Raw genomic sequence first — 25,517 nt, forward strand, 5'->3', positions numbered from 1 at the left:
AGGGATTGGGCATCATGTCATGACCGAAGAAGGGCTTGGGTACTGTGTAGCATCAGAAGAAAGACATGTTGCAGCAGAGGAAGGGCTTGGGTACCTGCTCGGCCACCGTGTCGTGGCAGCGGAAGGGCTCGGCCATCATGTAATAGCAGAGGAATGGCTCACACTAGCACGCAAGGGGGAGGTTGACTCTAGCTTTTTCATATTATCACGCCGGCAGCAGTCGCTAGAGCAGACCCTGAAACCGGCCCAGTCAGTCTGTAGCACTAACAAAAGGAAATGCATGTATCTGTATGCAGTGCTGTACATACCATGATGGGCCCCCGGCCCTACGTGTACGCTTGGTTTGATACTTGTCACCACCATCACCTGCCCTCTAACTAGCTGCAGAAGAGAAGACTGGGATACAGGTGTATTTACGTATCTGCCCGGGTCTGCATAGCCCGCAGTTCCGCCAGCACGCCCTCACTGAGCTTTCCCTATATGAGAATGCCGCATTACAGCCCATTTACACTGCTGCGACTGAAAACTGCGGGACTCTGTATGCGTCCAGGTTTGGCGTATGCGCAGTCTGACAATACACAAAGCTCAGCCAGCAAATATATGTGTCAAGTTCTGGAGGCGTAAAAAAAAGAGGTGGGGGGCGACAACTCATCATTCGTTCGTTATATGCACCCCCGTAATATAGGGGAACCGTTGTAAGAACATTGGTGCAGGCAGTCACTGGATTGCATTTGGCTCTGTTAAATGACGTATGTGTAGCTGCTGCAGAATCTCTTGGTAACCTCAGCTGTCAATCACTGTCCCCTGCAGTGACAGCTGTATAATTAGCCCTCCATTCAGTGTGCCCAGTCTAATGCTTTGTCCAGCCCTGTGTGTATTCCCTGGAACCGGGCGCCCACAGCCAGTAAAAAATCATCTGTTCTCTAGTTTAGCAGGGCTTGTCTGCCCGAGGTTACAGGAATGGAGCTGGGTCTTGGGAATGTTCTCTGGTTAACCCTTTGCAGCTTGGCCTCTGAACATGCCTCTGTCCCACACTTTTTTTTTTTTCTTCATCTCTTCTCTTCTCCAAACTTTTTTTTAACACAATCTTTCCTCCCTCCTCCTCTTCGTTCCCCACCCTCTCTCCCCCTTTTCCTGATCCCAGAGAAAGGAGGCTGAGCTTGTGCCGCAGTTCAGCTTCTGATTTGCTGTCCCTGTCTGGGACTCACCAGTCCTCACATCTCCCTAAAAAGGTTTTTCACTCTCCAATCGGTTGAGAAGGGGGCATCACTTCTCAAGACAACCCCAGTAGGACCAGACCAGAGAAGGGAACAGGAGAGAAGAAGGAACAGGAGGACCTGGGGCTTTGCAGACACTCAAAGTAACTGCCCAGAAAGTACAGCTGCCCCCCAACCCCCCATCCCCAAACACCCCCAAAATCACAGTCTAATGGCTTTATAACAAAGTGCAATCCCTCCAGGGTTTCTGCCCTATCATTCTCCTTTTTGCATTCCAAGATTTGAATTGAGGACCCCTGAAATCCTAAGGAATTGGCCTCACGGTGGTGGAGGTAATGAGCATGGATACACATACGAGATGGAAAAGGAGAACTTGGAGAAAAGACTTGTCCCTTCTTGTAGCACTAAGCTTTATATGTTCCCAGTGCCATGCAGGTAAGGACCCTCTAACCCTGATCTGGCACCACACTGTCCTCACCTTAGCCCTCCACATAAAGCACCAGCAGTCTGTGCATGAAACCAGCGCTGCAATACTTTCCCCCTTTTGGTTGCTTTAGCATTTGTGCAATTTATCTTCCCTTGGATCCCAATTGTTAGGAGGCCCATTTAAGGGCAAAACATCTAAAAGCCAGGCTTGTGTGTGTCCTCCATCCATCAGCAGGGACTCTCTGCACCTATTCTTGCAGCCTGTGTCTCCTCCTTTCCTTCTCAGATATTTCATAACTCAACGTCTACTGCACAGAGAAAACTTTCTGACATGTAATCTTGGCTTATTCTGCAGCCAGCTTACAAACTTGAAAAACTTTTCTACTTCTCTCTCCCCCCCTTCCCTTCTGTGAAACTAGCAGCGTTGCGCCACCTATAGTCTGTTGGTGGAACTCCCCAGAATGATCCCTTTCTCCAGTTACAGATGTGTAGAGGCATTGGCTGCCTGCTGCACTCCCATAATAATACTGGTTTATTTTACTTACTGAGTGATAGCTAAGGATTCAAGTTTATTCACAGTTTTTCTTGCTCCGTGTTCTATAAACGTAAGGCAGATGCCTTCAACACACAACCAAGTTAGGAAACTCTCTAGGGTTTGGAGTCATTTACTGTATATTGATAACCACCAGCCTAGTATGAACACTTATGTCTTCCTACACATCTGTGCAGCATGAGTGATGCTTCTACAATGACCGTAGTGGTTACTAGAACTGATTAATTAATACGCAGTTGTATACCAAGGCATTGTATTAATGCAAAATCGGTTAAATTGTTGCATTTCATCGTGTTGTGGGGCTGAATTTCCAGTGGACGGGTGTGCTCGGGGTACAGTATACTGTATATTATGGAGATTAAGACACAGGGAGGCATGTTTCCAAATTCCATCTGCATCGCAGGGAAGGTAGCCTGGTACCCTGCTGTAACCAGCCCGCGACACGCAGAAATTGTGTCCTGTTTTGGACTTTTCAGCTTTGTGACAATATAAAGGTTTATACTGTGCTATTGTTAAGTTTAAAACTCCAATCTCCCTGCAATTATCTATTCCTGTTCATTATTTATTTATCATCAGTTTCTTATATAGCGCAGCATATTCCGTTGCGCTTTACAATTAGAACAACAGTTATAGAACAAAACTGGGTAAAAACAGACAGACATAGAGGTAGGAAGGCCCTGCTCGCTAGCTTACAATGTTCATGTTATGTATATAATGATAATTGCCCGTTATTCTGTCATTCATCTTCCACGTTACTCTGCGGCATGTTTGGCTCTATGCGGATGGAAGCCGGTGTGTTCTCAGCTGGTGGGAGAATCGTTAGCAGATTTTCCGTTTGAGCCTTTTTGTGATTTCATGTTTTGCAGCAAAAGTTAATTGACCAAGTTCAGTGTCTTTTATTCTGTACCCAGTATATTGCTTCAGAGAGAGACCACATAAGGGTCTGCTCCTATTGTGCAACTGTATGTCTGTGCTGCGGCAGGAAGGGCATGCTGGTTCTTGTAGTTTCACAACAGAGACCCTAAAAAAAATAAGTACGTATGTGTATGTTTGTGTAATATGAATGTGTGTGATATGGATGATGCACTGTTTCGCGGAGATGATAAGCTAGTACTTGATCGCTGGAGATGGATCCTGTATACTGTATCCCCCAGGGTATACATTGCTGAGCAGACATCTGGAGAAATGGCACGGTGACAAGTAGATATCTGCATTTGTGAAAGTGGAGGAAGGACTGGGGTAAAAGCGGAGTGAAGTCATGGCTATAGAATTCCACGTTACTCCCCTACAGTTGATCTCTTCTTCTTTTTTTCATAAATGCAAAGTTACTGGGTCACAAGTCTTCAATGGTAGTCACTCCCTACTCTGCTGTGTCATTTCCTTGTTGTTACTCAGCTTCATGGTCTTGCTCTCAGGAGCTTACAATCTAATTAAACCTTTATATAGCTTTTAGTTGATTGGTGCTTTCTGGAATTGAGAAGAATTATCACTGAGAAACGAGATGCATTGTCTCGCTGTGACTACTTGGTGGGATGCGCTCAGGGGGGTGTAGTATGGTATGCCGGCGACCAGCATACCGGCGCCGGAAGCCCGACCGCCGGCACACCGACAGCATGGCGAGCGCAAAGGAGCCCCTTGCGGGCTCGCTACGCACGCCACGCTATTTATTCTCCCTCCAGGGGGGTCGTGGACCCCCACGAGGGAGAATATCTGTTGGTATGCCGGCTGTCGGGATTTCGGCGCCGGTATACTGTGCGCCGGGATCCCGATAGTCGGCATACTAAAGACCACCCGCTAAGGAAGGTCTCAGCTGGTCCTCTCCTCCCAGGGTTCCGTCCATGATAAATGAGCTGATGCTGCAGAATCCTGAACTCTCCACAGAGGAGGTGAATGGGTGATCCCTGTGCTGACTATGAGAACATCAGGTGGATATAAAGTGCCGGGATTGTGCTTCCTCAGTGCAGTGTGTAGCGTCGGATTACACAGAGCGGATATATGACCTCTCCTGGCGTCTCACGGTGAGACTGGTTCTGGCAGCAGATACTTACTGCTTGGTCCCAGCTTACCTAGTAGCGCTGTACAGCGGATGCATGGGTAATGCACCGTGCTTCACCTGGTAACGCTGTACTGCGGATGCATGGGTAATGCACCGTGCTTCACCTGGTAACGCTGTACTGCGGATGCATGGGTAATGCACCATGCTTCACCTGGTAGCGCTGTACTGCGGATGCATGTATAATACACCGTGCTTCACCTGGTAACGCTGTACTGCGGATGCATGGGTAATGCACCGTGCTTCACCTGGTAACGCTGTACTGCGGATGCATGGGTAATGCACCGTGCTTCACCTGGTAGCGCTGTACTGCGGATGCATGTATAATGCACCGTGCTTCACCTGGTAACGCTGTACTGCGGATGCATGGATAATGCACCGTGCTTCACCTGGTAACGCTGTACTGCGGATGCATGGGTAATGCACCGTGCTTCACCTGGTAGCGCTGTACTGCGGATGCATGTATAATGCACCGTGCTTCACCTGGTAACGCTGTACTGCGGATGCATGGGTAATGCACTGTGCTTCACCTGGTAACACTGTACTGCGGATGCATGGATAATGCACCGTGCTTCACCTGGTAACACTGTACTGCGGATGCATGGATAATGCACCGTGCTTCACCTGGTAACGCTGTACTGCGGATGCATGGATAATGCACCGTGCTTCACCTGGTAACGCTGTACTGCGGATGCATGGATAATGCACCATGCTTCACCTGGTAACGCTGTACTGCGGATGCATGGATAATGCACCATGCTTCACCTGGTAACGCTGTACTGCGGATGCATGGGTAATGCACCGTGCTTCACCTGGTAACGCTGTACTGCGGATGCATGAGTAATGCACCGTGCTTCACCTGGTAACGCTGTACTGCGGATGCATGAGTAATGCACCGTGCTTCACCTGGTAACGCTGTACTGCGGATGCATGGATAATGCACTGTGCTTCACCTGGTAACGCTGTACTGCGGATGCATGGATAATGCACCGTGCTTCACCTGGTAACGCTGTACTGCGGATGCATGGGTAATGCACCGTGCTTCACCTGGTAGCGCTGTACGGCGGATGCATGGGTAATGCACCGTGCTTCACCTGGTAACGCTGTACTGCGGATGCATGGGTAATGCACCGTGCTTCACCTGGTAGCGCTGTACTGCGGATGCATGTATAATGCACCGTGCTTCACCTGGTAACGCTGTACTGCGGATGCATGGGTAATGCACCATGCTTCACCTGGTAACGCTGTACTGCGGATGCATGGATAATGCACCGTGCTTCACCTGGTAACGCTGTACTGCGCATGCATGGATAATGCACCGTGCTTCACCTGGTAGCGCTGTACGGCGGATGCATGGGTAATGCACCGTGCTTCACCTGGTAACGCTGTACTGCGGATGCATGGGTAATGCACCGTGCTTCACCTGGTAGCGCTGTACTGCGGATGCATGTATAATGCACCGTGCTTCACCTGGTAACGCTGTACTGCGGATGCATGGGTAATGCACCATGCTTCACCTGGTAACGCTGTACTGCGGATGCATGGATAATGCACCGTGCTTCACCTGGTAGCGCTGTACGGCGGATGCATGGCTAATGCACCGTGCTTCACCTGGTAACGCTGTACTTCGGATGCATGGGTAATGCACCGTGCTTCACCTGGTAACGCTGTACTGCGGATGCATGGGTAATGCACCATGCTTCACCTGGTAGCGCTGTACTGCGGATGCATGGATAATGCACCGTGCTTTACCTGGAAACGCTGTATTGCTGATGCATGGATAATGCACCGTGCTTCACCTGGTAACGCTGTACTGCGGATGCATGGGTAATGCACCGTGCTTCACCTGGTAACGCTGTACTGCGGATGCATGATAATGCACCGTGCTTCACCTGGTAGCGCTGTACGGCAGATGCATGGGTAATGCACTGTGCTTCACCTGGTAACACTGTACTGCGGATGCATGGATAATGCACCGTGCTTCACCTGGTAACGCTGTACTGCGGATGCATGGATAATGCACCGTGCTTCACCTGGTAACGCTGTACTGCGGATGCATGGATAATGCACCATGCTTCACCTGGTAACGCTGTACTGCGGATGCATGGGTAATGCACCGTGCTTCACCTGGTAACGCTGTACTGCGGATGCATGGATAATGCACTGTGCTTCACCTGGTAACGCTGTACTGCGGATGCATGGATAATGCACCGTGCTTCACCTGGTAACGCTGTACTGCGGATGCATGGGTAATGCACCGTGCTTCACCTGGTAACGCTGTACTGCGGATGCATGGATAATGCACCGTGCGTTACCTGGTAGCGCTGTACGGCGGATGCATGGGTAATGCACCGTGCTTCACCTGGTAACGCTGTACTGCGGATGCATGGGTAATGCACCGTGCTTCACCTGGTAACGCTGTACAGCGGATGCATGGATAATGCACCATGCTTCACCTGGTAACGCTGTACTGCGGATGCATGGGTAATGCACCGTGCTTCACCTGGTAACGATGTACTGCGGATGCATGGATAATGCACCGTGCTTCACCTGGTAACGCTGTACTGCGGATGCATGGATAATGCACCGTGCTTCACCTGGTAACGCTGTACTGCGGATGCATGGGTAATGCACCGTGCTTCACCTGGTAACGCTGTACTGCGGATGCATGGATAATGCACCGTGCTTCACCTGGTAACGCTGCACTGCGGATGCATGGGTAATGCACCGTGCTTCACCTGGTAACGCTGTACTGCAGATGCATGGATAATGCACCGTGCTTCACCTGGTAACGCTGTACTGCAGATGCATGGATAATGCACCGTGCTTCACCTGGTAACACTGTACTGCAGATGCATGGATAATGCACCGTGCTTCACCTGGTAACGCTGTACTGCAGATGCATGGATAATGCACCGTGCTTCACCTGGTAACGCTGTACTGCAGATGCATGGGTAATGCACCGTGCTTCACCTGGTAACACTGTAGTGCAGTATGGAGTGTGGACATTATCTCAGTATAAGGTTAGTATAGAGCGTGGACATTGGCTCAGTATAAGGTCAGTATAGAGTGTGGACATTGGCTCAGTATAAGATCAGTATAGAGCATGGACATTGGCTCAGTATAAGGTCAGTATAGAGCGTGGACATTGGCTCAGTATAAGGTCAGTATAGAGTGTGGACATTGGCTCAGTATAAGATCAGTATAGAGCGTGGACATTGGCTCAGTATAAGATCAGAATAGAACGTGGACATTGGCTCAGTATAAGGTCAGTATAGAGCGTGGACATTGGCTCAGTATAAGGTCAGTATAGAGCGTGGACATTGGCTCAGTATAAGGTCAGTATAGAGCGTGGACATTGGCTCAGTATAAGGTCAGTATAGAGCGTGGACATTGGCTCAGTATAAGGTCAGTATAGAGCGTGGACATTGGCTCAGTATAAGGTCAGTATAGAGCGTGGACATTGGCTCAGTATAAGGTCAGTATAGAGCGTGGACATTGGCTCAGTATAAGGTCAGTATAGAGCGTGGACATTGGCTCAGTATAAGGTCAGTATAGAGCGTGGACATTGGCTCAGTATAAGGTCAGTATAGAGCGTGGACATTGGCTCAGTATAAGGTCAGTATAGAGCGTGGACATTGGCTCAGTATAAGGTCAGTATAGGGCGTGGACATTGGCTCAGTATAAGGTCAGTATAGGGCGTGGACATTGGCTCAGTATAAGGTCAGTACAGAGCGTGGACATGAATAATATATATGTTCAATATAGAGTGTGGACGTAAGGTCATGGCCAATGGAAATACCATAATGTTGCAAATGTAAGCTTCAGACAATTAAATTAATGTACATATTTTCTTACTGTATGTAGTTATATAGTTATATATATCAGTGTATAAACTGTTCATTGATAAATTTTTGCTTTCAAAATATTCTATAAGGATAATTTGCCATATTAATTAGAGATCCGATTTACACTCCAAAGACCGAAACGCTTGGGTCCTGTCTTCATACAGATCTTATATAACTAGAGTCTGCTCTAGACGCCATATGTGTCTCACTGCTCATTCATTCCCAGGGATTGGGATCAGGACATCCCCAACCTATAAAACATGTAGTTGGGGAAACACTAACTAACTGCGCCTCGCTGAGAAATATGGGTGGAGCTTCCATTGAACGGGGGTGGGGCCTATCTGACAGCGCTGTAATATTTCCAGAGAAGAATTGATGGGGGGAAATTCAGTCTATAACTAGGAATTGTTACAAGTCTTTTCAGCAGCTCTTATATCGTGGCATCTTCCTGAGAATATCACTGCATAGTCTCCCCTGGAGTTGTCGCTACGAGATACTAATATCGCTGGAACATTTGTCATGTTTCATATAACCTTATATACTATTGAGCTCTTGCTACACTGTCAATTTTTGAGGGGATTTGTTAAAGACCCACTTCCCCGTTGTAATGTGCATAAATCTGGTATAGAAAACAAATAGTACTGAAGGAATAATTGCCAGGATATTTTAGCTGGTTTAGTGACTTTACCTAAATCAAATTTCCTTTGTACTCCCCTGTGAATTACCTTATACGGTTCATTACAGAATGACATCATTCCTCCGAACGTGCCAAAGAAACACAAATATATATATATATATAATTTTTTTTTACTTTAAAGGCCTATGTCGAACTCATAAAGACAGATTTGTCTTGACCTTTAATAGGATTAATTTAGACTGGCCAGTTGGATTTAATCCCCTGCTGTAATGACTTAATCCCCTGATGTATTGTTCTCTGTATTGTATTGCATCTGAGAACAATAGATGAAGGGTTTATGCTAATAAATTATGTTGTGCCTAGGCGCAGAAAACTAGTCAAGATAACTGTGGACCCATCTGTAAATCCCCATTCATGATGAACTCCTAAAGATATAATTCCTTGTGGTTTGCATCAAATCCATATCCAACTGGGATCTCATCTTCTCTGTCAATAATGAAGATCTTTTGGTCTCGGGCAACGTGCTTTGTTGTAAGCCCCCAAATAAGAGGTTCTTGTCGCCACCCACTGTTTACGGCTCTCACCTCCGATCCAGACATTAGGTCATGGCAGCTGGGCAGGTTCCGTGGGTCCGTGATGTGTAGGGTATGTAACGCTCTCTGGAACCATCCCCTGTTTAAAAATCAGTTTTGTTTGGTAAATATTACACCAAAGCAACCGCTGAACCTCCCATGTGTTTTAGGGGTTTGGCAGAGGTCCGCTGCTTTTGTTGAGGGAGAACACAGATGTTGCCAATTTAAAGCCCCCAATTTACTATATACATCAAACTCCCTCTTATGGGACATGTGTTTCCGATCACCCAAGTTCTGAGTATGTGTCTATTAAATGAAGCCATTAAAAGAGATTTCTTAAAAGGACAGGAATCCTGCCAGTTTGTTTTATGTGTTCTGTCCACGCTCGTCTTTTATCGTGCGTCCAATTCCCAGCACGTTTCCTGCCGTTTTAAGTTTGACTTTAGCGCTCAGTGATGTAATCGGTGAGCGCATTTGTTTGCATTCTATGGCACTGATTAGTTGTGAGGATGTGGTTCTATAAGTTCCGTTTACGGGACGCTTAGATGAGTAATAGCGCAGAGGCACGCATTGCTATTATTGGATAGCACAATGGAGCGTTTACCCATCGCACAGAGATTACCGCAGGAGTGAATGTAATATGTAAGAAATTAGTTGCAGGGTCCAAAATTATATTGTCACATTCATTGTAACTTTACTGAGCTGGATATCAGATTAATCCCTGTTATTTTGTGTACAGTCACATTTAATTCCAAGATTATCAATAGCTCCCCAATGTCTATACCGTTCTCTGCTGCCCTGAAACATAAAACATAAAAAGTTTTTGGTGTATTGGGTCCTGGACAAATGTAGCCTGAAAGACAACGTCAGGCAATAGTAAAGGCAATTATGGTAACTTTGGTGACGCGTTTCGCTACAAATTTTATCTTCAAGGCCTGGCCCCCAACCTGCTGAAGGATCATAATGATGCAGATAACACCATCATGCCCCCTGTACTTGCCTTCTGGACCTCCCCTATCGTTATCTGTTATGACTCCGCCTCTAGCGTCTATCAGCCATGTACTGTAGACCAAAAACAATTGAAGATGAATCATTGTGGTCTGCACCCCTATGGGGCCTACAAACTAGGCGATATCTTGAAAGATATGAACGATATTGTTCATAAATGAACGATAAATCGTTCATATCTTTCAGTGTGGATGCATCAACGATGAACGATGCGCGTGCCCACAATAGTTCATCGTTCATCGATCATCGTTGATACATGCCAGTCAAGTTGGATGATATAGATGTATGTACTCTCATATCGTCCAAATTGACCATCAATGTCGCCCAGTGTGTATGCAAAATCGACCATCGTTATTATCGTTGGTCAGTAATATCGTTGGTCGAAAACATCGCCCAGTGTGTAGGCCCCTTTCGTCAAGAGACTCCAGTTTAACCATAAATTTGCCAGGGTTCCAGCGCATGAGGGATTGTTTGCATCATGGCGGTAGATACATAAGGGGCCAAATGTAATAGAGTGAGAGTTTCAGAAAGTGAGAGATTTGGTAAGGTTTTGAATTCTTTTTTAAAGTGGCAATCATTTATACTACAAAACCAGGTTGATCTTGCTGTATAAATGATTGCCACTTTAAAAAAAAAAAAAAAAAAAAAAACGCAAAACCTTACCAAATCTCTCACTTTCTGAAACTCTCACTCTATTACATTTGGCCCAAGATCTTTCTATTTGCATTCTTGTTACAGATGTATTAGATTGTAATCCTCGGAATTTGCTCCTGTTCCGGTGTTTTACCCATCACGTTCCTGATTCAGCTGTCCCAGAAAGAGTGTGCAAGCGATTAGAGACACGTATACTGTTTTAGTGATACAATAGTAATGTCTTTAATGCAACAGCTATAAAACTTTATTTTAAATATTTTATTTAGAATGAAAGTAAAATTACTTTTCTGTCCGTATTATGTGCTGAACAGCTCCCCCCACGGCTGTATAAATTAGTATATACAAGTTGTTGTCTATGCTGATTTCCCTGCCCTTTTTGTAACGTGGCGGATTATCAGCTGGATGGGGAGGATAAAGTGAATTATGTCTGTACAACAGCAAGCCACGCCCATTTCTAGCTCCTTGGCGTAAGACGCGTCGGAGAAGTGGTGATATGACAATGGAGTGCATCTAAGGACAATCTCTGTGTAGGCAAATCCAATCCTCCTGATTTACAGAGCCTGCCGCAGTGGTGATGGCCTCGGGCTAATTGACAACATCCCGCTTTCTGCACGCCGTAGCCAATTTCCTTTTTCATTCAAATTCTTTGATATAAATGAAGCTGATTTGTGTTTTATTTATAACAAAACACAGATGCATATTTATCATTTGCAGCGAGCGTGACACAGTCGGTCTGTACTTTGATGCTGGCTGCGCGCGTTGGAAGTGCAGATTGCTCTCTTGCCGATTGATGCCTCGCATATCCCATTCCGTATGATGGCGTACAAAGCCTCTGGCGCTGTCCTACGTGTGCAGAGCACCAGTTGCCTAGTCTGTTGGAGCTAGGAAACGTTCCGTCTCACCTGGAGATTTGCTTCTCTATATAGGACACAGCAGTGAGGGTCTTAGTGAAACCTGCATGAAAGATTACTCGATAGATGTCATACGTTCTCACAGTCACAGATAAACTTATGTGTCTTAATATTTGCACAAGAGGCATCTATCCAGGAGATTGTAGCCTGGGGGGAAAGGCCAACTGCTTGGCACGGTGCATCCCACCCCCAGGCGGTGAGTGACCAGGCTACGGAGTATGCCACAATAAATCTGCCCTTTCCACCTGTTATAGAAACAGATTTTCACATGACGTTAACCCCCACACCCCTGATGCCGACGTATAACATTAATCTCTCATACCAGCCGTCACATAACAATCCCACCTCCTACCACTCCTAATGGGTCTGCAGGATCCCCCTGGAAGTAATGCAGAGATGATGGTATTGTGGGTGGCGAGGATTGTAGGGGCAAAGGGAAGCTGGCATGCATGGATCAGGATGGCAGGTCCTCGGGAAATGGTCCTTCATCAGGAAGTGTAGCAGTTCCTAGTTAATCCTAGGTTTAAAAAAATAGGAGGAGTATCAAAGTTCCCTGTTCCGGTTGCCCCTTCTGGGTAGTGGCTCAGTTTGCCCATGTCTAGGGTGGCCCAGGAAATTCACTAAAAGTAGCCTATGGGATGTATACGTACCCTCCTGTCCCATGACCCATCCTGCCCCTGTATCTGCAGCATAGCTTTTTATCCGTTGACTAGTGTTTCCAGTAGGGTATATTTTCTTCTCCTGCAAATCTGGCAATCTTAGGTGGTGAAGGGTGTCTGTTAGGCGTTCTCAATTTGCCGCCTACCTCCACCCCGGTGATCTCAGCAGGATGACGAGGCCCCACTATGGCTGGAGCCTCAGGACAGTCAATTGCACATGTTTTGCATGGTAGAAAAAGGTTCTCATTACAGAATAGAACCTTATAACCCCAACAGAAAAACAAATACACGAATGTGGACTTTATGTCTTCAGCTTGTACCATTCCATTTCCAAATCATCATAAAGAACCTCAGAAACATTGAGAAGTTGGACTATAAGTATATGGGTCTGTATAATGTACCAGAGGATGGCTGACAACCATTTGACCTTCCCATGTCTTCATTAGCAGGCCGCAGCAGGCCATTATCATGAAACGTGTGTCGTTCAGTGTATGGTAATGTATGGTATAGCTCTGAATGATTGATCACAGCCTGAATCGATCCATCCGGATTGTTCGGTTTGGTTTGTTTAGCTCATCATTCACCCAACTATAGACTGAGATTGTAGATCACCTCCATAGATCTCATAGTGCATGCAGGCCACCCAATATTCGTCACTGGCCCTCTTCCCATTCAGCTAGCCGGCCAGCTTCAGACTTCGGCCAGCCCATTCAGACACAATTACAGACCGCTCCGTCACAAAGAAATATATTGCTGACTAACTTCCCCAGTTTATGGGGCTATCTAAACTCCCTGGCCTGCGCTGGAATGTGGGACCGGCCACGCATGAGTGGGACCTCTGGTCAGGGGGAGATGGCAGCTGGTACACGGTTACTCTGAATTTCCCAGCAGGCACTTTGTGATGGGGGGAGCGTGACTTTGTATATCAACTCAAGCACATTCCTTTCCATAATCACAGAGCGATACATACTGTAGCTAAATTATTGCTTAATGTGGAGTTTGCTTTAATTAGTCATCATGATCTCTCTGAACCTCTTTTTCGCTGTCAGGAGACAGAAGCCATATGTTTCGGTTCACAGGGAAAGAGAAATTGCGAGCACAGCCGGAGACGGGGAATTTGTGTCATCATTATTGCGCCCGTTAGTTATCTCCTTTGGTGGTCAATCTGACTCTCCAGCTCTTGTGGAACTACAAATTACAGCATGGCTTTGAGGTTGCTTCGGATGATTGTCTACGATCCATTGATCGTATGTAGATAACTGATCTATTCATACAAACTCCCATACCCACTAATTGGGTTTAGTTGCTACAGTACATGGAGTTAGACGTTGTTCCGTAAAAGTAGATTGTAAGCTCTCTGGGATTCTGTTTTGCAGTGTATTTACAGAAGGGTTCTCTGCAGGTTGTTTGCACAAAAGCTCTGTCTCCGACACACAGGGGGGATTCTCAGCCCCTCTTTTCAAATACACCATTGCATATCGCCCCCAGTTGTTTGTTTGTCGCGCTGGAGTGTATTCGAATTTTGAAGTGGACAGGACTCAAACACAGACTCTGCACTTGGCAGCTGTGGGATATTTAGCCTTTGAGGCATGCTATTTGCAGTGCCGAAACACTCGCCAGTCTCCATTTAGAATACGGAATACCTTTTAAAACCTTTGGGGTCATTGCTTCTGGCCAGAAAGTTTATTTGAGGGTGAGAAAAGCAAATGGCGAATGTATTTAATCCTTGAGAAAATCTACAATTTAAAGGAGAAGAGACTTTGTTTCTGTGTTTTTCACTATCTGTGACTGTCCCATAGCCAGTTATACAATATAATAATTCTGTTCCGTCTTACACTCCCGTTTCTTGGTTCTCTGGATGGGAATTACTGGAACTGTAGGTCACGGTGTCTGTACAAGAGTCCTGTGCATCATTTTGGTCTTGGCTGGGGATATTTACATACACTGTGTGGGCTCAGAGTCCCCAATTTATGATATTTGCTCTGTGACTAGTAAAATTGGGGTCTATTCATGAAGCAGTGAAAAGTGTGGAGAAGTGAGCCAGTGGAGAAGTTGCCCATGGCAACCAATCAGCATTGAAGTAAGATTTATAATTTGCATACTATACAATTGTACGGAGCAGCTGATTGGTTGCCATGGGCAACTTCTCCACTCTTATCACTGCTTCATGAACAGACCCCTCAAGATTTAAATTTAGGGGAAAATCTGTAGAGATAGCTGATGGAAGGCTACAATTCAACAATAAAAACTAATGTTTGTATGCAAGAGCCGCTGTACATGCAGTGGAGCGATTATCGTCAGACTGCGCATGTGCCGCAATCCGGATCGCAATTACGAATTCATCACAAAGTGATTGACATAAAGTGACTGTTTGGGAGTGTTAAGGGGTTGCCAAAACCGCAGGCGTGTCATGGCCGTTTCTCGAGGGCGTGTATCTGCCGCCGGCTGCGATCTCGTATCCAATCTGCGTAGCCATAGACCAACCCTTAGCCTCAGTGTTCCTCGTTTCTGTTTATAGGCTGCGAATGTGTACGCAATTGTGAATGAGTTTGCGATAGCTCTGTTGTGCGTCTCTGGTCATTCCTAGGCGGCGGCTACACTCGCTAACATTCGCAGTTCCGTTTCCTAGAAAATCACATTTGCTAATGCATTAGCGTACAGTAAAGACTGGGGATTGGTATTTACTGTAGGTCTTAGGCCCATGTGCACAGTGATAGGGCGATTGTGTCAGACTGGTAATAATTACATATTTTATGTCTTTGTGTTGACATAAGACAATTTGTCGGTTGTAGTTTCCTGTTTACATTAGTTCTGGTATTGAGTGAGCTGTATGTTAATGAATTGACAGTGTTGTACAGCGATCGCTGGGTATGAGAGTTATGGAAGATCCCCGCCCGGAGGGCACGTCTATTTGCAGATACACTAATCTAAGCTGGCCAGATGCCCGTCTGTCGGGGTGCACCCAGGCGTCCCAGACCTGCGTCAAGTGGGAGCCATTTAATAATGTGGGAATTGCAGAACACCTTCCCTGGCAACGGATCCAAAGATCTTCTGCGTCTGCTGCTCCCTGTTCAGGCGCTGTCCTGTCTGCATATGGGCTCCGCAGCGTACAGATAATAAATAGGTTCCCAGCTGCCGCTGTACTCTGCATAACCCCCGCTCCCTCTTCGAGAATATTGACGATTTGTCTTTGATGGTAGACGTTGTCCTTGACATAAGTTTGCCCTACAGGTAATCAGATAAGAAGCACTTGATTAATTCTTTCCATATCTTAAATAGGAATCTGGAAGACTTGCGGCCAGGCATGCAGCGTATCTGCAAGGTGTGTTTGGCACTGATGGGTGGGAAAGAATCCTAGAAAAGAAATTGCATGTTCTAAAGCTTGCAATCATTTGCCTAAAAACAAGAGTAATCCCCGCTGATTTATGACCCAGTGTTTATTGTACTGTATACATGTAGTGCAAAACTCAAGTGCGTATTTCATTTTGGGAGCTCTGGATAAAGTTTCGGCAGGGGGCCCCTCTGCGCTTACTTACCCATGGCTGGGTGCTTAGTGGTGTCATACTCCACAGTTTCCAAAATCCGGCACCTTCCGTTTAGTAGCGTCTCTGTATATTAGCAAGTTCTGCAGATCAAAAGGGAGATGTGGCCTTCAGTTAGTCAGGGCAGGTTGGGAAACGTGGTCCAGAAGGGCTTGCACATGTAAGCAGAGTCTGGTTAGGACCTCATGTGGCCCCAGGCAAGGTACTGTCTTGGGCTTCTTTACCATCCTTGATCTTTGTCAGAAGAACTTCACTTAGTGGATTCTTCACTTGGAATTCTACGTAGTGGATAAGTGGAATAGCCTCCCATCAGAGGTGGTAGATGCTAAGACTGTAGAGCAATTTAAACATGCATGGGATAGGCATATGACTATCCTTACAAAGAATTGAGGTTCAAAAAGGGTTGAGATTACCTAAAGGATAAAAAAAGGGGCAGACTAGATGGGCCAAGTGGTTCTTATCTGCCATCAAATTCTATGTTTCTATGTAACAATATAAAAATGGTTTAGAGCAGATGTTCTCAAACGCGGTCCACAAGGCACCCCAACAGGTCATGTTTTAAGTATATCCATGCTTGGCCATAGGTGACTTAATTAGTACCTCAGTTAATTTGATGTAACCATCTGTGCTGAGTCATGGATATCCTTAAAACCTGGAACGTTGGGGTGCCTTGAGGACCGCGTTGAGACTAGAGATGAGCGCCTGAAATTTTTCGGGTTTTGTGTTTTGGTTTTGGGTTCGGTTCCGCGGCCGTGTTTTGGGTTCGAACGCGTTTTGGCAAAACCTCACCGAATTTTTTTTGTCGGATTCGGGTGTGTTTTGGATTCGGGTGTTTTTTTCAAAAAACACTAAAAAACAGCTTAAATCATAGAATTTGGGGGTCATTTTGATCCCAAAGTATTATTAACCTCAAAAAACATAATTTACACTCATTTTCAGTCTATTCTGAATACCTCACACCTCACAATATTATTTTTAGTCCTAAAATTTGCACCGAGGTCGCTGTGTGAGTAAGATAAGCGACCCTAGTGGCCGACACAAACACCGGGCCCATCTAGGAGTGGCACTGCAGTGTCACGCAGGATGTCCCTTCCAAAAAACCCTCCCCAAACAGCACATGACGCAAAGAAAAAAAGAGGCGCAATGAGGTAGCTGTGTGAGTAAGATTAGCGACCCTAGTGGCCGACACAAACACCGGGCCCATCTAGGAGTGGCACTGCAGTGTCACGCAGGATGGCCCTTCCAAAAAAACCTCCCCAAACAGCACATGACGCAAAGAAAAAAAGAGGCGCAATGAGGTAGCTGTGTGAGTAAGATTAGCGACCCTAGTGGCCGACACAAACACCGGGCCCATCTAGGAGTGGCACTGCAGTGTCACGCAGGATGTCCCTTCCAAAAAACCCTCCCCAAACAGCACATGACGCAAAGAAAAAAAGAGGCGCAATGAGGTAGCTGTGTGAGTAAGATTAGCGACCCTAGTGGCCGACACAAACACCGGGCCCATCTAGGAGTGGCACTGCAGTGTCACGCAGGATGTCCCTTCCAAAAAACCCTCCCCAAACAGCACATGACGCAAAGAAAAAAAGAGGCGCAATGAGGTAGCTGACTGTGTGAGTAAGATTAGCGACCCTAGTGGCCGACACAAACACCGGGCCCATTTAGGAGTGGTACTGCAGTGTCACGCAGGATGTCCCTTCCAAAAAACACTCCCCAATCAGCACATGATGCAAAGAAAAAGAAAAGAAAAAAGAGGTGCAAGATGGAATTGTCCTTGCGCCCTCCCACCCACCCTTATGTTGTATAAACAAAACAGGACATGCACACTTTAACCAACCCATCATTTCAGTGACAGGGTCTGCCACACGACTGTGACTGATATGACGGGTTGGTTTGGACCCCCCCAAAAAAGAAGCAATTAATCTCTCCTTGCACAAACTGGCTCTACAGAGGCAAGATGTCCACCTCATCATCACCCTCCGATATATCACCGTGTACATCCCCCTCCTCACAGATTATCTTCACGTCCAGTGTTGGGAAGGTCAGGCATCGCAACCGACACAATTGGACTCTCCTTGTGGATTTGGGATTTCGAAGAATGCACAGTTCTTTGCTGTGCTGCTTTTGCCAGCTTGAGTCTTTTCATTTTTCTAGCGAGAGGCTGAGTGCTTCCATCCTCATGTGAAGCTGAACCACTAGCCATGAACATAGGCCAGGGCCTCAGCCGTTCCTTGCCACTCCGTGTCGTAAATGGCATATTGGCAAGTTTACGCTTCTCCTCCGACAATTTTATTTTAGGTTTTGGAGTCCTTTTTTTTCTGATATTTGGTGTTTTGGATTTGACATGCTCTGTACTATGACATTGGGCATCGGCCTTGGCAGACGACGTTGCTGGCATTTCATCGTCTCGGCCATGACTAGTGGCAGCAGCTTCAGCACGAGGTGGAAGTGGATCTTGATCTTTCCCTAATTTTGGAACCTCAACATTTTTGTTCTCCATATTTTAATAGGCACAACTAAAAGGCACCTCAGGTAAACAATGGAGATGGATACTAGTATACAATTATGGACTGCCTGCCGAGTGCAGACACAGAGGTAGCCACAGCCGTGAACTACCGTACTGTACTGTGTCTGCTGCTAATATAGACTGGTTGATAAAGAGATGTCTATGTAACTATGTATGTATAAAGAAGAAAGAAAAAAAAACCACGGTTAGGTGGTATACAATTATGGACGGACTGCCTGCCGAGTGCAGACACAGAGGTAGCCACAGCCGTGAACTACCATACTGTACTGTGTCTGCTGCTAATAATATAGACTGGTTGATAAAGAGATGTCGTAGTAGTATGTATGTATAAAGAAGAAAGAAAAAAAACCCACGGTTAGGTGGTATACAATTATGGACGGACTGCCTGCCGAGTGCAGACACAGAGGTAGCCACAGCCGTGAACTACCGTACTGTACTGTGTCTGCTGCTAATATAGACTGGTTGATAAAGAGATGTCTATGTAACTATGTATGTATAAAGAAGAAAGAAAAAAAAACCACGGTTAGGTGGTATACAATTATGGACGGACTGCCTGCCGAGTGCAGACACAGAGGTAGCCACAGCCGTGAACTACCGTACTGTACTGTGTCTGCTGCTAATATAGACTGGTTGATAAAGAGATGTCTATGTAACTATGTATGTATAAAGAAGAAAGAAAAAAAAACCACGGTTAGGTGGTATACAATTATGGACGGACTGCCTGCCGAGTGCAGACACAGAGGTAGCCACAGCCGTGAACTACCGTACTGTACTGTGTCTGCTGCTAATATAGACTGGTTGATAAAGAGATGTCTATGTAACTATGTATGTATAAAGAAGAAAGAAAAAAAAACCACGGTTAGGTGGTATACAATTATGGACGGACTGCCTGCCGAGTGCAGACACAGAGGTAGCCACAGCCGTGAACTACCGTACTGTACTGTGTCTGCTGCTAATATAGACTGGTTGATAAAGAGATGTCTATGTAACTATGTATGTATAAAGAAGAAAGAAAAAAAAACCACGGTTAGGTGGTATACAATTATGGACGGACTGCCTGCCGAGTGCAGACACAGAGGTAGCCACAGCCGTGAACTACCGTACTGTACTGTGTCTGCTGCTAATATAGACTGGTTGATAAAGAGATGTCGTAGTAGTATGTATGTATAAAGAAGAAAAAAAAACCACGGTTAGGTGGTATACAATTATGGACGGACTGCCTGCCGAGTGCAGACACAGAGGTAGCCACAGCCGTGAACTACCGTACTGTGTCTGCTGCGACTGGATGATAAATGATATAAAAAATATATATATATCACTACTGCAGCCGGACAGGTATATATTATATATTATATAATGACGGACCTGCTGGACACTGTCTGTCAGCAGAATGAGTTTTATTTTTATAGAATAAAAAAAAAAACAACACACAAGTGAAGTCACACGACGAGTGTTTAACTTTTTCAGGCAATCACAATATAAGTATACTACTAACTATACTGGTGGTCAGTGTGGTCAGGTCACTGGTCAGTCACACTGGCAGTGGCACTCCTGCAGCAAAAGTGTGCACTGTTTAATTTTAATATAATATTATGTACTCCTGGCTCCTGCTATAACCTATAACTGGCACTGCAGTGCTCCCCAGTCTCCCCCACAATTATAAGCTGTGTGAGCTGAGCAGTCAGACAGATATATAATATATATAGATGATGCAGCACACTGGGCTGAGCCTGAGCAGTGCACACAGATATGGTATGTGACTGAGTCACTGTGTGTATCGCTTTTTTCAGGCAGAGAACGGATATATTAAATAAACTGCACTGTCTGGTGGTCACTCACTATATAATATTATGTACTCCTGGCTCCTGCTATAACCTATAACTGGCACTGCAGTGCTCCCCAGTCTCCCCCCACAATTATAAGCTGTGTGAGCTGAGCAGTCAGACAGATATATAATATATATAGATGATGCAGCACACTGGGCTGAGCCTGAGCAGTGCACACAGATATGGTATGTGACTGAGTCACTGTGTGTATCGCTTTTTTCAGGCAGAGAACGGATATATTAAATAAACTGCACTGTCTGGTGGTCACTCACTAGTAAACTCTCTGCACTCTCTACACTTCTACAGTACTCCTCCTAGTCCTAAGCTCCAGTAAATCTCTCTCTCTTATAATCTAAATGGAGAGGACGCCAGCCACGTCCTCTCACTATCAATCTCAATGCACGTGTGAAAATGGCGGCGACGCGCGGCTCCTTATATAGAATCCGAGTCTCGCGAGAATCCGACAGCGTCATGATGACGTTCGGGCGCGCTCGGGTTAACCGAGCAAGGCGGGAGGATCCGAGTCTGCTCGGACCCGTGAAAAAAACCATGAAGTTCGGGCGGGTTCGGATTCAGAGAAACCGAACCCGCTCATCTCTAGTTGAGACCCTTTGGTTTAGAGTAATCCAGGCCTCTTTGTGCCTACTGGACTCTAGACAGAGTATGGGCTGAGTGATAGATGATCTGTGCCATGTTGAAGAGAGTAGAGGGGGGCAGTCAGTCCTGTCATCCTGGTGCATACTCATAAGTCTTATTATAGCAGGACATCCTATGTCCTCTCCTGAGGCTTTGTGGGCAGTCTTCCACGTGGTCCCAGGTAAAGGCAGTGAGACATAGGAAACATTTAAACATAGGTGTACTATATACACTGATTCTATACGGCACAAGAATCACTGCTTCTCCGTGTCAGTCCCATCTCTAAAGACAAGGACAGCTGCCCTATTGCCCACTCACCCCTGTGCTGCATCTATTCCACAAATTTCCTGTTCTGTTATTAATAGTAAGTGAAAGTTCAAACACAGAACAGCCAGAGAGATGGATTTTTGGGCTGCTCAGTCTGCGTTGAGCGAACAGGGACATGCTTCATTCCTGACCTGCCCGCACATATACTGTACCAGCGTGGATGTGTTCCCGTGTGAATGCGTTCATATGAATAAATGATCTTGTGTGGATACCAAATGGATGGAGCTCCGCCGACGTAGACCCCCGTGAAGAGATTTCAAAGTGCTTTTTGTTTTCCTTTAAAGGGTCTTGTGCACTGCCGACAGGTTTCCATATACTCTGGGTTGCTCCGCTCCACTTTTCACCTACAAAGAACAGGTCTAAACATTTAGATGCATTTTAGGTAGCAGTTCCTAATGATTATCAGCATTTTAATTAGCACTTAATAACAAATAATCAATTATTACCTGTGGGAGACAGGTCTAAAGATCTCAGATCTCATCCAATTTGTCTGCCCATATTTATAGCAGAATGGAAGAGATCGCGTCGCTCAGTGTGTGGCAGAATGTCCTGTTGTTATAGTCACTGGCCAATTATTAACTCTTTTATGGTTACCCGGCAATAGCCATATTTCATGCGTTTATCTCTATTTGTGGTTTTAACTTTGTTGCCCGCAGTTACAATTTCCGCGTGTTTCATTTCAGCGTCGGCTGTATCTGCAGCGGAGGTAATGTTACACAGAGGCGAAACGCGTTGTTAGTTGTTTGACATAATGACTTTTCTGTTGCCTGTTCACAGCAGAGGCAGCCAATGTGTGGGCTGAAACCACATTCATAAGAACACAGCCAATCCGTTCACACCGGAACAGTGACGCTTCATGGGCGCGTCTCTACACGGCGTGGTTCCTGGTGATCCGGGTCCAAGTGACCTACTTTCCTCAATCACTATTTGTCTTCTTGTCATTTCACATCCTCTACTTCCAGTTACTTTAACTCTCTATTCCAGTGGTTCTCAAACTCGGTCCTCAGGACCCCAGGTCTCATTTCCCAGGTCACCCAGCAGGTGCACAGGTGTATTCATTACTCACTGATGCATTTTAAAAGACCCACAGGTGCAGCTAATCTATGTTCTCCATTCATTTCTTTTGGTTTTTCTTTCCGCAGCAGCATAATATAAGAATCGCAGAGCTGATTGCTGAGTCCTTAATTAGCAAATATTATTTTAATTAATTTATGTCGAGTTACATTTGTACTATGCAAAATAATCCCGTAATGCTAACATGGAGAATGTTTGTAAGGTTTATAGAACGCTTTGTCCGTCAGGCTCACATTAGTGCGTTTTGTGTTGCTTTCATTGTATTTATTGTTGGGCAAGGCGAACACTTCTTAAATTCTTACTATATATCTTATTCCTATAGTGACCATCGACTAATATCTTTTTTTTCTCTCTAGCTTTCATTGTTATTATTAATAATTCTCATTTGTGTAACTCCGAGATGTTTTTACCAGGGCCATGTGCGAGTTCTTGTCCGTGCGCGCCGGAATCATGGCCGTGAGACGCTTTCGCATTCCTTCTGATTGTTGGCGACTTGTCTTTTGGATTGGAACAATATTTATCTGTTGTGGCGTTACCGGATTACAGTCACATTGGCAGCTGCCGCCGGCAGTGTCCCGTGCCCGCTGGCTACACATACAGCAACGTGCTATAACTGCAGCATTGTGTCTGTCCACGGCTGGTTTATTCCCAGTGGTCTGTTAAACATCCCCGTGTGGCCTATGAATATTGCGTTATTTACATTAAACTGCGTGGACTGGTTGTAGGTCTTTCATTTATAAGCCCAAGGGAAAGCGAGGTTCAGGTGGTAATAAAATACTGCAATGATTGGTTATTTGTCTGCCCAGTGAGACCTGAAACACACCAGGACAATGCCCCGGATTACCTGCTGCTGACAGAAGGGGGCGCTCTTCAGACAGCTCTGCATCAATGATCAATATAGGGGTGTAATGGAATTTATGTTCCTCTGTCAGCTGTCTTTGGGGGAGATTTATAAAAGCTTGAAGAGAAATAAAGGAGTCTATGTAGTAAGCCTTGGAGAGAGATAAAGGGATCTGTGTACTAAGCATAATGGAGAGAGATAAAGGGATCTGTGTACTAGGCATAATGGAGAGAGATAAAGGGATCTGTGTACTAAGCCTTGGAGAGAGATAAAGGGATCTGTGTACTAAGCCTTGGAGAGAGATAAAGGGATCTGTGTACTAAGCCTTGGAGAGAGATAAGGGGATCTGTGTACTAAGCATAATGGAGAGAGATAAAGGGATCTGTGTACTAAGCATAATGGAGAGAGATAAAGGGATCTGTGTACTAAGCATAATGGAGAGAGATAAAGGGATCGGTGTACTAAGCATAATGGAGAGAGATAAAGGGATCGGTGTACTAAGCATAATGGAGAGAGATAAAGGGATCTGTGTACTAAGCCTTGGAGAGAGATAAAGGGATCTGTGTACTTAGCATAATGGAGAGAGATAAAGGGATCGGTGTACTAAACCTTGGAGAGAGATAAAGGGATCTGTGTACTAAGCATAATGGAGAGAGATAAAGGGATCTGTGTACTAAGCATAATGGAGAGAGATAAAGGGATCTGTGTACTAAGCCTTGGAGAGAGATAAAGGGATCTGTGTACTAAGCCTTGGAGAGAGATAAAGGGATCTGTGTACTAAGCCTTGGAGAGAGATAAAGGGATCTGTGTACTAAGCCTTGGAGAGAGATAAAGGGATCTGTGTACTAAGCCTTGGAGAGAGATAAAGGGATCTGTGTACTAAGCCTTGGAGAGAGATAAAGGGATCTGTGTACTAAGCATAATGGAGAGAGATAAAGGGATCTGTGTACTAAGCATAATGGAGAGAGATAAAGGGATCGGTGTACTAAGCCTTGGAGAGAGATAAAGGGATCTGTGTACTAAGCCTTAGAGAGAGATAAAGGGATCGGTGTACTAAGCATACTGGAGAGAGATAAAGGGATCGGTGTACTAAGCATAATGGAGAGAGATAAAGGGATCGGTGTACTAAGCATAATGGAGAGAGATAAAGGGATCGGTGTACTAAGCATAATGGAGAGAGATAAAGGGATCTGTGTACTAAGCCTTGGAGAGAGATAAAGGGATCTGTGTACTAAGCATAATGGAGAGAGATAAAGGGATCTGTGTACTAAGCCTTGGAGAGAGATAAAGGGATCGGTGTACTAAGCATAATGGAGAGAGATAAAGGGATCGGTGTACTAAGCATAATGGAGAGAGATAAAGGGATCGGTGTACTAAGCATAATGGAGAGAGATAAAGGGATCTGTGTACTAAGCCTTGGAGAGAGATAAAGGGATCTGTGTACTAAGCCTTGGAGAGAGATAAAGGGATCTGTGTACTAAGCCTTGGAGAGAGATAAAGGGATCTGTGTACTAAGCCTTGGAGAGAGATAAAGGGATCTGTGTACTAAGCATAATGGAGAGAGATAAAGGGATCGGTGTACTAAGCATAATGGAGAGAGATAAAGGGATCTGTGTACTAAGCCTTGGAGAGAGATAAAGGGATCTGTGTACTAAGCATAATGGAGAGAGATAAAGGGATCAGTGTACTAAGCCTCGGAGAGAGATAAAGTACCAACCAGCTCCTGTCATTTTTCAAACACAGCCTGTATCGTGACAGTTAAGAGCTGATTGGCTGGTACTTTATCTCTCTCCACTTTATCCAGTTCCCAAGGCTTATTACATACAGTAAGCCCCAAACCAATCAGCTCCTTCAATTTCTCAAACTCAGCCTGTAAATTGACAGGAGCTGATTGGTTGGCATTTTGGGGGATATCTATCAACGCTTGTCGAGAGATAAAGTATCAACCTATCAGCTTCTAACGGTCATTTCCCAAACTCAGTCTGTAAAATGACAGGAGCTGATTGGTTGGTACTTTATCTCCAGGCTTTGATTACAGTTATTATCTTTGAGGTTCTAACAATTACAGTGAGCGCCCTGACGTTGTCCCTTTGTATATATTGGACACACAGCACTACTTATTTTGTTAGGTATGCCAGATTTCATTCTCTGTATACCTGCAATTAATCTGTGTATATGGCAAATTAGCCAGTGCCCCGTCTCGTGCCCT

General features: G+C 45.5%; 1 protein-coding gene across 1 annotated transcript in view; it reads left to right on the forward strand.

Annotated features, from left to right (window-relative positions):
- Positions 1–1,197: 1,197 nt before the first annotated feature.
- LOC135040512 (collagen alpha-1(V) chain-like) overlaps positions 1,198–25,517 on the forward strand; it is a gene marked incomplete at its 3' end in the record, with an annotated part of 144,724 nt that continues 120,404 nt past the window's right edge. Inside the window, exon 1 of the mRNA XM_063954825.1 lies at positions 1,198–1,652. Within this exon, the coding sequence (XP_063810895.1) occupies positions 1,553–1,652 (100 nt within the window). The remainder of the gene's footprint in view (positions 1,653–25,517) is intronic.

This window comes from Pseudophryne corroboree, unplaced genomic scaffold (assembly GCF_028390025.1).
Source record: "Pseudophryne corroboree isolate aPseCor3 unplaced genomic scaffold, aPseCor3.hap2 scaffold_742, whole genome shotgun sequence".
Taxonomy (NCBI): Eukaryota; Metazoa; Chordata; class Amphibia; order Anura; family Myobatrachidae; genus Pseudophryne; species Pseudophryne corroboree.